Raw genomic sequence first — 16397 nt, 5'->3', positions numbered from 1 at the left:
AACATTTAAAAATAATAATAACACTTTTGAAATTTTGTAATGATTTAAGTTTTGATTCTAGAATAAAACCTAAGTCATTCAAAATTTTTAAAATATTATTATTATTTTTGAATTTGTATTTTTGTCAAAAAAATAAGCTTAAGCTCTAAAATAATCAAAGTCATAAGAGTATAGATTCGACCAAAATTATTTCCAAATTTTAAAATTGTCACCGTATTATTTAAGGTTTTGTTTTTCTTCAAAACAAAACATATGTCACGATTTTAAAAGCGATTTTTTCAATAGTATACAACATCATTCAATAACTTATATTTTATTATTGATGAATATTTTTATTGGTAATGGATATATTAAAAAGATTGGTATCAAAATCCTTTTTATCAACTTTGAACACGGTGAAATTCATCGATAAGGATATTATTTTAAAATTTTTTGATAAAATTTATCTTTAATTGATTTTTTTAAAAAAATCATTGGTAAATTAGCTAATAATTGAACTTTTTGAAAATTCGTTGATAATTGAATGTTTTGAAAAAAAAAAAAATAGTAAATTTGTCCATAATTGAATCTTTTTAAAATTCATTAGTAAAATCCTTTGGTAATTAAATAATGTTAAAAAATTATCAATAAACACATCTATAAAACAAACTTTAAGTTTTCTACCAAAACCGATCTTATATGTATTATAAATTAATTAAAGATTATTGAAAAAAAAAATGAGAAGGAGAAGAAGAAGATAATTTGGAGATAACATGAATGCAGCGAAGATAGGACAACATGATAAGGAAAAGGAACAAAAAGAGAAGAAAAAAGAAAATGAACTAAAAGTAACGGCAAAGTGTCGATGACAATAACTACAAAGTTAAAAAAGAATATGTGGTGGAAGGAAAGGAAGAGAAAATAAAGAAGAAAAGGATAAAGAAAAATTATCAATCTCGCTTAATATTAAGAAAGATTAAGTATCTATATAAAACTAAAATAATTTATATTTGTAGGTGAGGTTCATATTACCATGAATAGTAAAAATAATAGTGCCTGCAAGTGTTCTCAGATAAAATCTGTTATAAATAATTGGTTTTCACGGGAATTTATTAACTGCAAATAACAGGTAATTTATATTTGATATAAACAGATCGGATGTGGATATTATATTATCTTTATATGTAAGTATTTATTATCTAAAAAAATAAAAATAAAAATTTAATTTATATTTTATTAAGTTAAATTTAATTAAAGTTAAAATTAATTTATATTTTATCATGTTAAATTTAATTAAAACTAAATTTTAACTTATATTTAATTTAATTCATAATTTTTTTACATATATTCTATTAAAATTTTATTTTAAAAATTTATAAAATATATTTTTAAATATTTACTAATATTCACAAATATACGTGAGTTTTAAAATATTCATAAATATTTTTTAAATAAATATTAAAAAATGAATTCTTTTTACAAATCAAGTAATAGATATACGTTATCTGAACCTTAACGGTATCATCCCTATTGTTATAGCCAAAATAACAAATTACAACTAACCATAGTAGTATAATTATTACTAGATCTTGTTTCATTTTAACCATTGCATTCTAGGGTACAATCAAATTTTCTTAATAATTTTCAATACTATAAATGTATGATAGTTCTAGACTATTATGGACAACAGTAAAAACTAAAAAATTATTCAAACTTTGATATCTTATAACATAATAATTAATTTTGAAAAACAATTAAAAAATCCATATCAATCAATCTATGTATGCATTTTTTTACAATAAAAAATAAAAATTATTTTGTAACAAATAAATATCACTTTCAATTCCTTCGTAAAAACCAAAGTAATTGTTGATGAAACCCACACAAAATATAATACCATATCATTTTTAAATATACAATATAAAAAATACTATAGCATATTGATTTTAAATATGTGACAAAATATGAAAAAAAAAGTTTAAACCTCTTTTTGGTCCCTAAGTTATAAACGGATGTTCAGTTTAGTCTCTGTTTTTTAAAATGTAAATCTTTGGTCCCTAAGTTATAAAAAATATATCAAATGAGTCCTTTTTTGACTTGAAATACTGTTTTTGGTTGTTTCTTAACAACAATTACATCTTTAGATTGCTCTGATTTGTTTCTTAATAATAAGAGCACTTTAGATTGCTCTTTGTACTTTGACCATGCTGTTTTTGATTGTTTCTTAACAACTGTTACATCTTTAGATTGCTCTGATTTGTTTCTTAATAATAAGAGAACTTTAGATTGCTCTTTGTACTTTGACCATGAACATAAAAAAATGACTCATTTGATACATTTTTTATAACTTAGAAACCAAAGTGTTTCGGTTGGGTTTGGAGGTTCCTTGTAACCTTCCTAGTGGGGACTTGTTGGAGGCCGGACGGTCATCATGGTCCTCTTCAAACTCGAAGTTGTTCGTTCTCCCTCTTTCCTTCTTCTCCAAGCCGAGCGGGGTGGGTACCTGCCAAAGGCACTCCGACGCTCAAGTCAGCAAAAGTGGTGTACATCATATATATAACGTGTGTGAAATCATACCTGAGACCCTTATTTATACTAACTGTAATGGGCTTTTACCTTTCGTGGGCCTGATGATGGCCCAATCACACTTTAACCTCCATTAGGGACTTTAATGAATTATTATCGTTTATAATCTATCCATGTGGTTGGCCTAAAAGGTCGGCCTGACGGCTTGGATAGTCGGCCTGAAAGGTCGGCTTACAAGGTCAGCCTGATGATTGGTCAGCCTGGAAGGTCGGCTTGGAAGGTCGGCCTGGAAGGACTGCACGGACGACCATATGGGAGGACCGTATGGTCATTGGGAAAGACCGTACAGTCAGGTGGAGGGGCCGTACGGTACACAAAGGTTTACATTTTTAAAAGCGGGGACTAAACTGAACATCCATTCATAACTTAGGGACCAAAAAGAGGTTTAAACCAAAAAAAAACTTGAAACTATTATCTCCAAATAATAAAAAAAGATAGCATTGGAGTTATGAGAAAAAAAAAGAAATACTCTAATTTATTAATTAGTTGTTTTTTAAAATACTTTTTTACATCATGTGTTGAAAGCTAATATATATGGCAAATAGAATTGAACTGTACTGCATTATTAAAATATGTACTTAAAATATGTATTGAACTAAAAATTAATTTGTCTAAACTGAACTAAAAATTAATTTGTCTACACTGAACTGTAAAATAGTTTAGACAAACTAAACTCAACTGTTTTTTGTTTTACCAAAATAAATTAAATCAAATTATACTAAATTGTACTAAACTACATTATAAATTGAATTGAATCACTAACTATACTAATTTTAAACTAAATTATATTAATTTTAAACTAAACTGTACTAACTATACTTCATTCCTAAGTCTAATGATGATTGACGTTGATTAGTATAACTCTAATAAGGTGTATTTGACACATTCTATATATCCCAACTTTCTCCTCTCACTTGGCCCCACAAGGACTTGTACGTTGATGTCATTACATTTCTACTTACCTTATTTATTTCGACCATCTTTCACATTCATTTGCAGATAAAATGGCAGTTAGAATTAAAGTATTTTGCATTCGAGATAATCAAAATAGATTGTTGGAATTTACAGTCGAAGATAATCAAAATAGATTTATTAAAACATCTACAAAGTACTTTTTAAAATGATTTATTCATGGCTTATAGTACATGCTAATTTCTCATGAAGCTTTGAAATTGTAGAGCCAGTAAATACATTCCCGAGAAACAAATAAAAAGTCATGACACTTTATCTTTTTAAATTTTTTATTAAAAAGTCATTAAAACTCATGATAATTTTAATTGAAAAGTTATGCAAATTTATAACGACTTTTAGGTGTTACGTATTGGATATTGGTGTGTAGGAATGACAAAAGAATATGCGAGTATGGGTATCTACGGGTAAAATTTACTACCCGCAAATATTTATTACTTGGGGTAACGAGTAACGGGTATTTTAATATTCGTTTCTAAACGGGTCGGGTATGGATAACATACTATCCCACCAACGGGTATCTTTTACCTACAAAAATAATAATAAAATAATAATTTATATATATTTTTAATTAAATTTAATTAAAAATAAAATAAAATAATATTTTATTAGGTTAAATTTAATTAAAATTAAATTTTAATTTATATTTAATTAATTTATATTATAATATACACACACACACACACACATATATATATATATTGTAATTTTTTTAAATTTTATTTTAAAATGTATAAAATATATTTTTTATTTATTTTTTTGCAGATATCCGTAAATTTTAAAATATGTGTGAATATTTTTTAAACGAGTATCTGACAGGTAACTAGTCGGATAACTGAGTAAAATTTTATCCGACAAGTCAGATTACGAATAAACACTATCCGTACCTTACCTACCTGCAACCCGACTCGACCTGTTGTCATCCATTCATTTTTCACCTACGACTTCTTATAATATGTGTCTCCTTTGTGATTACTGAAATGAGAAAACTAGTTTTGGTTTGCATTTTAATCTGTGTGGTTTGCCAGATTTTTCATTAAATTGCGTGGGACCAATTTTTTAAGACGCAGAAAGAATAGACCAGCCAGCGTTCATGACGTGCGACAAAGGGTTCATGCTCGTGACTACTGACCTACTTCTCAATCACATGAACAACTACACAAATTAATATATTGATTCCTTCTTATTCACTTATAAATGTATCTTACTATTATTGATTATTTCAACTCATATCAAATTTTTATGAAATTTATACTATTTAATGTTGTATTCTTAATCAAGTTTTATATGTTACAGACAAAATTACACATTAGATAAAAATAAATGATGAACATTGATTAAAAATATGAAATTTTTAAAATGGTAATAAACCAAATCCATAAAGATTTAATCCAGAATGAAGAATATCTTATTATTTCAGAAAGAGTTGATTCTTCCTACCTCATAATAGTCAATTTTTTGTGATATGATAAAGAAATAAAATAGGTGCATGGAATTGATATTCTCATATTCGATCAACATTGCAATCAATTCCTTTTGCAACAAAAGATAAATAAAAGTTTACTCTCCTAATATACTTATTTTTATTTTAAGTAATTAAGGTTTTTCTAGTTATATTGGATATTCAATTAATTTGAGTTTTTTCTTATTTAATTTGAGTTCTTATTTGCCTCAATTCTACAACTCATGTTTGTTAAGTTAAAACGTGTCTAAAATAATTTAGAACGTCAATGAAGGATGCGTATTAAGTTTATTTTTGTTTACTTGAACTAATAAAATACATCCCTATATGTTAAAAAATTTGCTACCAAAGAAAGATTTAAAAATTTAAAGACCATATAAAATATTCAACACGGAAAAAATATAAACATTGTTTTAGAAATTTAAACTAATATTTTATAATTTAGATATTCATTTTTTTTAAAAAGTATTGGATATTCAAAGTAAAAATGGATCATTTGCAATTTATTCAAAGTAAACAAGTATCTTAAATTAAAAATTTATACAACTAAATTCATATTGATTCATATATTACTCAGAAGGCTGTACATTAGATTCATTAACTGAACAAGTATATGAATATGATAATGATACTTAGACAACATTTTTTTGACAATATTTGAACATCATCTACGTGTCATTCTGTGATTGGTCCAAAATTACTTCAGAATCAATAATAATAATTATAAATATCACTATGAATTAATCACAAAATGACACGTAGATGATGTTCAAATGTTGTCAAAAAAATGTTGTCTAATTATCATTATTCGAATGAATATAGCTATGTTTGAATTAAGTCATATTATTTTAGTTTGGAGACTATGAATAAGAGTTGACTTGTCCATTAACCTAATCAAATTTAAAGGTAATTTGAATACATCAATATTTTGAAATTAAATAATAGCTTTTTAAAGAATGGTTTTGAGTTATACTTAGATAATTTTAGTTTGGTTTAATCTTTTACATTTTTTTTAAATACATTTTTTAGCATTGTATTTATAATAAATATGTATCAATATTTTGAAAATTAAATCGAAGTGATCAGTCGAACTAGAAAACCAGTTGAACCATAAAAAGTTATAAATAGATTGAGTAATTGATTCAAATAAATAAGAATTTAACCTAAAGGCAAAACCAATAAAAACAGTGCAGAAAGGTCTAATAAATAACTGAATATAATATGATTTAAACCAATATAAAATTTGTCCAAAAAATAATATTATTTAAAATTTTCTCTTAAAAAATAACATCAAACCAAAATAACTTTAATATTAATAACAATAATAAATGTTGATATTTATTGTTAAAACTTTGATTCAAACTTAAAATGTAATTAAAGATGAAATATTTTTAATTTCAATATTGTAAATTATGATAATAGATTTAATATCATCTCATATATTAATTTGTAATTATTAATTTATCAATATATAGATTTAATTACAGCTCAAACCATTATTCTGTAAATACGAGTTATGGAGATTGAATGATTCTAAAACAGTGACATATTGCAAACAAGAATTTTCTATATTCGTAAACATTGAGCACGTTTATTTAATAGTTGTTTAAGATTCTGATTTAACTGAAGAAAAATATTTACTTTTGATATTTTAAATATAATTTTAAACTGAAAATAGATATATAAATGAAAAAGAAAAAGATTTAATTATTCAGACAGCAGTAAATGAAGTAGCTTGTTTGTTAACCGAGGAGGAGAAAGTTGAATTAATAACATTAATTAAGATTATAAATCCCATCTTACTTTTTCTGCTCCTTTAGCGAATACGGTTACTAACAATCTGTCTCTTTCAATCTCATGTAAACACTCACACAATCCCTTCTTTTCTTTTCTTTTTTCCTCTCAACTCTTCTCAATCACAACCACTCATCTCTCATCAATCTCAAAAACCCAAAGTAACGTCCAAACACCACTTCATAACATAACACCCGCCGTAACGTATCGTGTCCTAGGATGTTTTTCGTTGTTCCATTGAAACGTAGGATGGAAACAAATCACTTTGTGATGTTCCGCCGTGTCTGAATTTGTAATGCACCTGATGATTATGATGATGCTGGTTGTGGCGGCTTAAGAACCAGATCCTTTCCTCGACCATGGGGAAGAAAGGAGCCAGCTGGTTTTCCTCCGTCAAAAAAGTTTTCAAATCCTCTTCTAATAAGGACTCGCCGGTGCCGGAGAAGAAGGTTACCCATTCCCTCTCTTCTCCCACAATTATTTTCTATCACAATTTTTATCACATTGTAGCTTCATACTCTTTTCTTTTCTTCTTTTCCATTCGTCTCTAAATTGGTTTTTCTGAACTACAATTTTCCATTTTCACTGTTTGAAGATTTCCAGAATGGATTATAATGGATGTTTTTTTTAAAAGATTATGATATCATGTTTGCTGCCTTTTATCACGATGGAAGACATTAGTTGAAGACTAGTTTAAGGTATGGATTACCATACGATGAAATTTTAAGAATGTTTCATTCTTCTTGGAGGAGACTTTTACATCTGATGTTATGTTAAAAACTAATCTGGTTAACTTTGATGAATATGTGTGCATCCGATTACTATAATAAGATTGTTCTAATTTATTAATCAGTAGCTTTAAAAACTATTAGGTGTATAATTAGGTTAATTATTCATGTTTTTTTTTTCTTTTGGCGCGGTTTGACCTAAGTTAACTGAAACGTCACTGGTTATATATAAAAACACAGTGGTTAACCTTGAAGGGATTATTTACTGTAGCTTATATAGGTGGAGGAGTTAATTGTGTGTATAACGTCATTAATAGCGATTGAGCTCCAAAGTTATTGAATCAGTCACGCACGAGTCATGATGATGACCTTTTACTCAATCCCCAACAAACCTAGAAGAAAGTAGAAACTGCTTAACTGCAGCATAATTAATGCTATCACTGCGTTCTACCTTACACATTGAAGGCTAATAGCTCCTTCGTATGTATAGTAAGTGGAATTCTTAGTTGTTGCTGTTGTCTTTTGTGCTTCCACATAAAAAGGATGAGCGACCTGGTCCTTAGGACCATCGACCCAATACAGTGTGTAATTATGCGCATATATGGTCCCCTGTCATGTGAACATGTATCAAATAATGTTACTAGTATTCGTGTCACGTACTTATCATATCACCCAACCCATCACATCATTGATCTCCACCATCATGTGCTTCCCATGTCAGATCTCCATCATGCTAATTAACAGAACACATTCTGTTTCATGTTTTGTTACTCCTTGATTTTCCAAATGATTGCTAATTAGGACATGGTTGATGTTGGGATTTCCACTTTCAGAAAGACAACAAGAAGGAAGAGCAATGGCAGCTGCATGAGGCCCCAGAGGAGGTGTCCTTGGAGCATTTTCCTGCTGAGAGTTCTCCTGATATTACCAATGAAGGGAGTGCCACGTCAACACCGGTGACTGAAGATAGAAGCCATGCTATGGCCTTTGCAGCAGCAACTGCTGCCGCTGCCGAAGCCGCAGTAGCAGCTGCTCAAGCGGCCGCTAGAGTTGTGAGATTGGCAGGTTATGGACGCCAATCCACGGAAGAAAGAGCTGCAATACTCATTCAATCATACTACAGAGGTTACCTAGTATGTCCTCCTTTGTCTTTCTCTTACAAACCGAGTAATTAGTTCTTGTCTACTTTGGGTCAAGTTGTTTTTAATTTTTTAATATCAGAGTGTAGCAGGTCACTTAATTGGTTTGGTATGGACCACAGATACGCCACACCCACCCCCCAAGTTTTACAGTTGTATTTATAATTACATGAATCACACTTGCAGTACAATATGATCGTCTTCCTCTACTATATCATTGAACTTCACGCTCATTTATAATTTATATATGGTGAACTTATTCAGATATTAATTGAATTCAGCCTAAAGGGGTTTATCTGCATTCCGATGAACTTATAGTACTTACAAGCTCAGGATATTAGCTATTACTATAAGTTCAGTACAAAATTATTCCGTTAAGCTTTTGATTGATTGTGTCTGTATCATGCAAATTATATTATTGATCACTGCACTAATTGAAGAACGAAAAAGTGAGTAACTTGATAAGTGGATTAGTTGTTTGAGATTGCTGATCGTTGTACTACTCAAGTCATTATTTATTTTTTCAAGAAACATTATAGTATGGTTGAATTCTGCAGGCTCGACGTGCTTTGCGTGCTTTGAAGGGATTGGTGAGACTGCAAGCGCTTGTGAGGGGACACAATGTAAGAAAGCAAGCGCAGATGACGATGCGATGCATGCATGCATTAGTCCGAGTACAGGCAAGAGTAAGAGCTCGAAGACTCCAGCTGACTCAAGAGAAGTTTCAGAGAAGAGTTGAGGAACAGGTCCAAAGAGGACTAGAGGAACAAGAACAACCTAAGCTACTTTTGAGCCCCATCAAAATGTTAGACATGGATACATGGGACAACAGGCGCCAAAGTAGCCAACAGATTAAGGAGAATAATTTCAGGAAACATGAAGCTGCAATGAAGAGGGAGAGAGCTCTTGCTTACGCTTTCAACTGTCAGGTATTCACCAAAACTATGAAGCAGTCTTGAACATGTAGTTTTGTTCAATCTTTAAGGAACATGTATCTATGTTTTTCAATAATTTAGCATGATGTCTCGACATGGTTGATGATTTTGTATGCAGCAGCAGAAGCAAAATCCAAATGATGATGATGTTGGAAGCTATAGCAATGAGCGTGAAAGAGCCGAAATGGATTGGAACTGGTTGGAACGGTGGATGTTATCACAATCACAGAACTCAAGGCACTTTGGGTCACGGGAGAACCTTTATAGAACTCTTGCTACTGCAACTTCCACCACTGATGACATGTCTGAAGAAAAAACAGTTGAAATTGACATGGCTGCAACTCTGGATTCAGCTCATGCTAACATGGGTCTCATCCACCAAGAATCTTTTGACACAAGCCCAATATCCAATAGGTACCACCAGCGCCACCACAGTGCAGGTGTACCAAGCTACATGGCCCCAACTCAGTCTGCAAAGGCCAAGGCTCGTAACCAAGGCCTGTTTAAGAATAGGGGTTCACCTGGGCCTAACTGGAACTCCTCCACCAGGAGAAGTTCCGTTCTAGGGCTGGGCTGTGACTCAACTAGCTCTGGTGGGCCCACTGCAGCTCATGGGTTCCCAAGAAGTCCAAGCCCAAAAATTAATGAAATTCGCCTCCAATCAAGACGAATTTCAGGTAGCAGCCCGGATAATGTTCACATTGAGGATTGGGCTCTTCCCCTTGGAACCAGTGGTTGGACTTGACTTTGTTAATTTATTTATTTTTCTAAATATCCTAATAATTAATAGCATGTTTTTCTAAATAATAGCATGCTCTGAACTTTGGTCGTTGACATGCAATGGTGGTTTAATGTGTCCTGTTGTTGTCGTGTCATGAACAATATAATCCCTCATCCAGAAACACCCAAAATTGGGATTGTAATGTCTAGGAACCTGCTGTTAAGAAAATGTTTGAATTTTGTTTTTCTAAGGAACTAATATTTTCATGAGTGTTTTGTTTTTGGTTGAAGAAAATGTACGTAAGCTATTTATTTGTTGGGTTGAATCAGTTTTCTGAAAATATACCCACTAATACTATTATAGCTAAAAAAACCTTTAAGTGATACATGAATTATTTATAATTTTTTGTCTTGATTCTTCCACGCATTAAACACAAATAGTATCAAATCACCATTAATGAACTCTATTGAATGCTATAAGTATTAAAAAAGTATTTTTAATATTTGCAATTTTTGAACTTATTAGATGTAATTATTCATATTTACGTTTATTCAACAAAACTTTATATAAAATTAAATATTTTTTTCTCCATCTAAGTTCGTCTACTCTTTATTTAAGCTTTTGACTTGTAGTTATCTCATTTTCCTAAGTTCATCTCTATACATGATCGTTCTGCTTAAATGCTTTTCCAATCTTTCTAAGCTATCTAGGCATCCCATCAAGTTTTGCAAGCCATTTGTACGTTTTATCGGCTTATCCATACTATTCGATTATTTTGTGATACTCAGTCTTTTTTTCAATTCTTCACTTGCTTGTGTTAGGCCCCTGAAGCACTAAACGTAAGTACATAAGAAAACATTAGAGGGGAGGAAGAAAGGTGAATAGTATTTTCAAAATATTTTCACAAGGGAGCATTTAATGGTTTATTATAAGTGTATTTAGTAGTAAACTATGTTTAGGCTTTGGGTAAGTAAGATAAGAGAATAAATATTCTTTCAGACAACGATATAGGAAATTTAACAATAGTTTTAAAAGAAAGAAACAATAAGGCACAATGTTTATAACGATTCACTCAAACTTGAACTACGTCCAATTCTTCCTTAAAACTCTTAAGAGGTTCCATTAATCTTATCAAGATTACACGAGTTTAACCCACTCTTAGTTGAGTATTCTTACACCACTCCTAGTCCCAAGTATAACACCCTCCTGGTTGAATATTCTAGCCACTCCTGGCATTCAAGTATAACCCATTTTTGGTTGAGTATTCTATGTCATTTCTGGCACCCATAGACAACACATCTAGTCCAAGTATTCTTACACCACTCATGGTACTGAGTATAACCCACTTCTAGTTGAGTAATTTATGTCACTCGTGACGCCATTAAACAACACGTATAATCTGAGTTTAGCCTTTCCAAGATCTATCCATTGACAATTGTCTAGACCAAGTTTACCCACTTCTGATTTATAGTCACTCTTGGCATTCGAGTATAACTCACTCCTGGTTGAGTATTCTATTTAGTCTTGGCATCCGAGTATAACCCACTCCTAGTCTTCAAGTCTAACCTGACTAGTACATAAATTTAGCTCAAAGTTACAAACACACTTAGTGCTTGTTTACAAATACAAATTGAATAAACTCTCATAGAGAGCATTACAACAATATGAATCAATTTGTGACTTCATGAGATTTCTACTCTTGAATTGAAGAGCGTTAGACAACATGAGCTCATGAAGTTCTTTTTCTCTCTTTTTCTTCTTCTGCTCTTTTCTCTTTTTTTTTTTTCGTTTCCTTTCACTTTGGAAGCATCAAACGTTCTAAACTTGAGGGGAAGATGAGGAACCACATTGGATGATGGTTTTCTTTGATTTAATCTTGCTTCCATCACATCTATTAGATAGAAGAGTATAAGACGATATAAGCATCGAGATGACGTAGAGTTGATGAATGATGATTTTTCATTAGTGATGAGTCGATATTTTATTGATTTCACTTAGTTTATTGTGCTAGAATTAATCAGGGAATTGTGTTTAATTGTACGGTATTTTCCCGTTTTTCCTAATTATGCTTAATTTGACCGGAAATTCGAATTTTAGTTAATTTGAATATTCTGAGCTAATTATTTGCATTTTTAATTGCAGGGAAAANTTTGGAGATATATTTTGGAGCATTGGGATGTAGAAAAATTAATTCAAGACTCTTCTCAAAAGAAGTGTGCACTAGAAGAAGGGCAATATGGAGATTTTACCCTTTGGGCTTATGAGAAAAGGGTGCAACATGTTGAATTTGGGGGTGCACAAAGAAAAGGCTGCAGCACATTGAAAAGAAAAAAAAAAAGAAAAAAAAGAAAAACATGTGCAGCTGAGACAACACGGCACAAGGGCCCATGGAGCAGGGAAAATGAAGAAAGATTCACGGAACCCTAGGGGGGGATTATTCACCAAAAAGAGGGGGCAGCCGTCATTCTCTGGGGAGGAGACTTTTCTTGATATATATGTTCCATTGAAGAAGGAGGAAAAAATGCTGGTGATGTCCAATGGGATTATATCTTCATTCCTTGCATGTGACGGGCTGTAGTGTGCTTATTTTTTTTGTTTCAATTCTCGGTGTCCAGCACAAAGTTGATTTCTTATTTGCAATTGGGGAAATGGAGCACCAAGCGGTTACTTTCTTTTGGAATACGCATAAGAATTTTCAATTTCTTTCTTCATGAACTAAACTTGTTTCTTTATATATATATATATATATATATATATATATATGAAAGCATTTTACACGTTCACGCAGTTTTAACGTTGTTTCCATGATGATTTGCAATTTATTGTTTCATTATCTTTAGCTTAATCATTGCATTTCAAATGTGTTTTCGTGATGCTTACTAATTCATTGCACTTTTAAATTTATCATTTCTGTNAAGAAATGGAGTTGTGCACGGTGCCTTTCATTAATTAGCCTATGAATTGCATATTTTCTTTAATTCTTGACGCTAGCATTTAATTGTTTAGCTCAACATTGCATTTTAAATTGGTTCAAACACTTTTAGCTTTCACTTTAATGTTGTCTACTATCTCCAGTTTATTGTTTTTATTTATTTTAATGATTTTAATTATGTTCGGTTTAATTTCCATTTTTAATTTAGTCTAATTTTCCTTTCATGAACCTTTGACAAACCCCCCTCCACTTCGTGTTGACCTGATTCTCGAACCGCAGTTGGTCCTTGTGAGACGACCTAGGAGTCATTCCCTAGCTATACTGCATATTTCATATGCACTCAAATTTGATTGGGCGGCGACACCCATCAATTAGCATAGTCTCTCTTTCTCTCTTTTTTTTTCTCTCTTATTTCCTTCCTTTATTTTTCACCTTTTCTATATTCCGGCTTCAACCATCTTTTTGCATTTTTCTCAAAATCACCAACTTTCTTCTCTTCAATTGATCTTCTTTATATAAACCCTTTTGAACGATGATCGTTGAATTATGAGTTGATTTTTCAAAAGAGTAGGCAACCTTTTATACGAGAGATCAGACTTTTGTCTTTTCATCAAAGGTACAATGCTTTATCAGAGTCTTCATTTAAGAGTAGCTTGTACGACCCTGTCAGAGTAGAAGTCTTCAAAAGATTTGCTCTATAATACTCTTTGCTTCTCTCAATGTCTTTATCTAGCGTGTGCGGATGTTCTGATTAATCCTTTGTATATTCTTGTTCTGCACGGATAACAAGGACAAATATGCAAGAAAAATAACATTTTACAATACATGCATTAAATATTTTGAACATTTATAGTCGCTAACTTGTATTTCATGTTCAAAACATCTTATTATATGTCTTGTCAGTAATTAATGCATCGTTCAAGTATACCATTAAATAAGGGTTGGACGATGTATAACACTTTTGACAGTAGATGACATAAGACATTAAACTCTTATGAAAATTTGTTTTAGATGCATACTTTAACGTGTTTTACATTAGAGAATATTCTTTTTGGAATACTTTTGCTTACAACACTGCTTTTTGGTGTACGACATTTAAGCTTTATGTTATTTTCATTCTCATTAACAGATATTTCAAGTTAAGAGCTTGAGATCAAATCCTACTGTTTTGTGCATATTCCTAGAATAGCTTTTTCATGACATATTCTTCTCTTTGTATCTATATGATTACAAGTTCTTAAGTATGTTATCTCTAAGGCTTTTATGTAGACTTGTTTTATTGATGAGACACTTCCTGTAAACAATGTGTTAGTCGATATAGACTTTAGATAAACACTATTGTGTATGTTCTTATTTTGAGAAGACCATGTATTAACATTTGGATAATTTGCGTACCTTCTCGTATAGAGCAAGTTCTTAGATGTTATAGGTTAAGTAGGCACTTCTCTTCCTGAAAGGATATTTCGTTTAATGTTTATTATTAAACTTCAAAACTTGAGTTGCTAGACAATCTAGTCTCTTTAGACGATCATGTCTTAACATGAGTTCTTGAATGACATCCTCTCTATTAACCTCATCCTTGGCCACACCAATTTCTTTTTATCAAACTGTTCTTTCTCCTCTCGTCCTCCTCTATATTTACCACCAAGACCGCTTTCTATACCTCATCGGTATCGTCGTTTGTCTCGGTAACACATACTATATTTTCTAAGTCGTCGATTAATGACCTCAAGATTTTCTCTACTACTCGGCTAGTAGGTAGTGTTTCTCCGTTTCTTCTGAGCTAGTTATCATTGTTTCAACACGATATATGTACTTAGTTGCTCTAGAAGTCTCCTACATCCTCATGCTCTCCAAATCTCCCTTGAGAGTTTGAAGTCGAACCTGTTTCACTCAATCATTTCCCTTATACGTCTTTTCCATAATGCTCCTCACCTTTTTTGAAGATTTTGCACTTGCAATCTTCTCAAAGCCAGAATCGTCCACGACTTGGTACATGATGTAAAGAGTTGCCTTGTCCTTCACGTGCACTTCTTTCAACACTTTCAACTGAACATTCAACCAATTTTTGGTGTTGATTGGTTCTTCAAAACCATATTCAGCTACCTCCCAATTGTCCTAGGATCCAAGAATAACCTTTATCTTCAAATTCCAATTCTCACAGTGATGGGACAATGGCTTGCTCCAAAACCAAATGATGGAAGTGGGCGAAGGAACTATTCACTAAACTACAAAATTGACACCTATGGTGGAATCATAGCCTAAAGAATGGGACATAACCCATACGAAGGAATAAGGTTTGATGCCAAATGATGGAAACCCTCTTCACGCAAGTTGAAGAAGACTCAATGGAGATGAGGTGTTGGACGCGGAAGCATGAAAAGATGAACGAGAATAGGTTGGGAGAGCGGTTTGGAAGTATGTCTTGAAGGAGGTTGGACCAACCATCTAGAAAAGGCTAAGAGACATCAAAAAGACATCTATCCTAGTGAACTTAGAAAAGAAGAACTACAAAATTTGGGAGAATTTCTCTTCATTAATTCCAAGCTGAATGTACAAGGGCTCGAGAACTCTTTTTTATAGAAGGAGGAGTGATAACGGTCTAAAACCTGTTATTTTCATGCTTAAATTTGATAGTAAAACATACCCTTTATGGCATAGAATGAGCTCTAAATCAAGTAAAACACTTAGTTGTGTCTTGTGAGAGTCAAAAGTTGGTTTTAGAGATATTATGCTTGTTTTGCATTGTTTTGCAAGGTTTTTAGATGAATTAAAGATGGAAGTGAAGTAAGGTGGACTTAGACCCATGAAAGAAGGAGAAAAATGATGAAAAGAAGGGTCAAGCAAGCCGTTGAGCGCCAGAATGGTTCGCTGAGCGCTCAGAGCGATTAGAGGGAAACCGCTCAGTGGCAAAACTGACCGCCGAGCGGTCAAAGCGGCAAGAGGCAAACCGCTGAGCGGTGAATTTAGGCGCCTGGGCGGTTGTCCATTTTTTTAGTTATATTCTGTAAATCTTTCTGTAATCTATCTATTATCTTTTTGAGCTTATATATAGCCCCAGTGCGAATTAGAAAGGTATTCTTTTGGCAGAGAGAAACGTCCAGAGCTATTCCACACACCTTGGAGGAGGATCCTTGGATGCTTAGGCTCCA

The 16397-nt window shown here is 31.9% G+C and overlaps 1 protein-coding gene across 2 annotated transcripts; it reads left to right on the top strand.

Annotated features, from left to right (window-relative positions):
- Positions 1-6829: 6829 nt before the first annotated feature.
- On the top strand, positions 6830-10582 carry LOC106776227 (protein IQ-DOMAIN 1). 2 transcript variants are annotated; one of them, XM_014663612.2, is made up of 4 exons: positions 6830-7239; positions 8352-8651; positions 9215-9586; positions 9714-10582. In XM_014663612.2, the coding sequence occupies exons 1-4, from the start codon at positions 7150-7152 to the stop codon at positions 10335-10337; spliced, it is 1386 nt and encodes a 461-aa protein (XP_014519098.1). In that variant the 5' UTR covers positions 6830-7149; the 3' UTR covers positions 10338-10582. The 2 variants fall into 2 exon arrangements, with proteins under 2 accessions (XP_014519098.1, XP_014519097.1); XM_014663611.2 differs by having other exon boundaries at positions 6832-7239; positions 9711-10582.
- The last annotated feature ends 5815 nt before the right edge of the window (positions 10583-16397 follow it).

Source organism: Vigna radiata, chromosome 10 (assembly GCF_000741045.1).
Source record: "Vigna radiata var. radiata cultivar VC1973A chromosome 10, Vradiata_ver6, whole genome shotgun sequence".
Taxonomy (NCBI): domain Eukaryota; kingdom Viridiplantae; phylum Streptophyta; class Magnoliopsida; order Fabales; family Fabaceae; genus Vigna; species Vigna radiata.
Note: the sequence above shows the minus strand (reverse complement) of the source record. Positions and strands in the feature narration are given on the sequence as shown.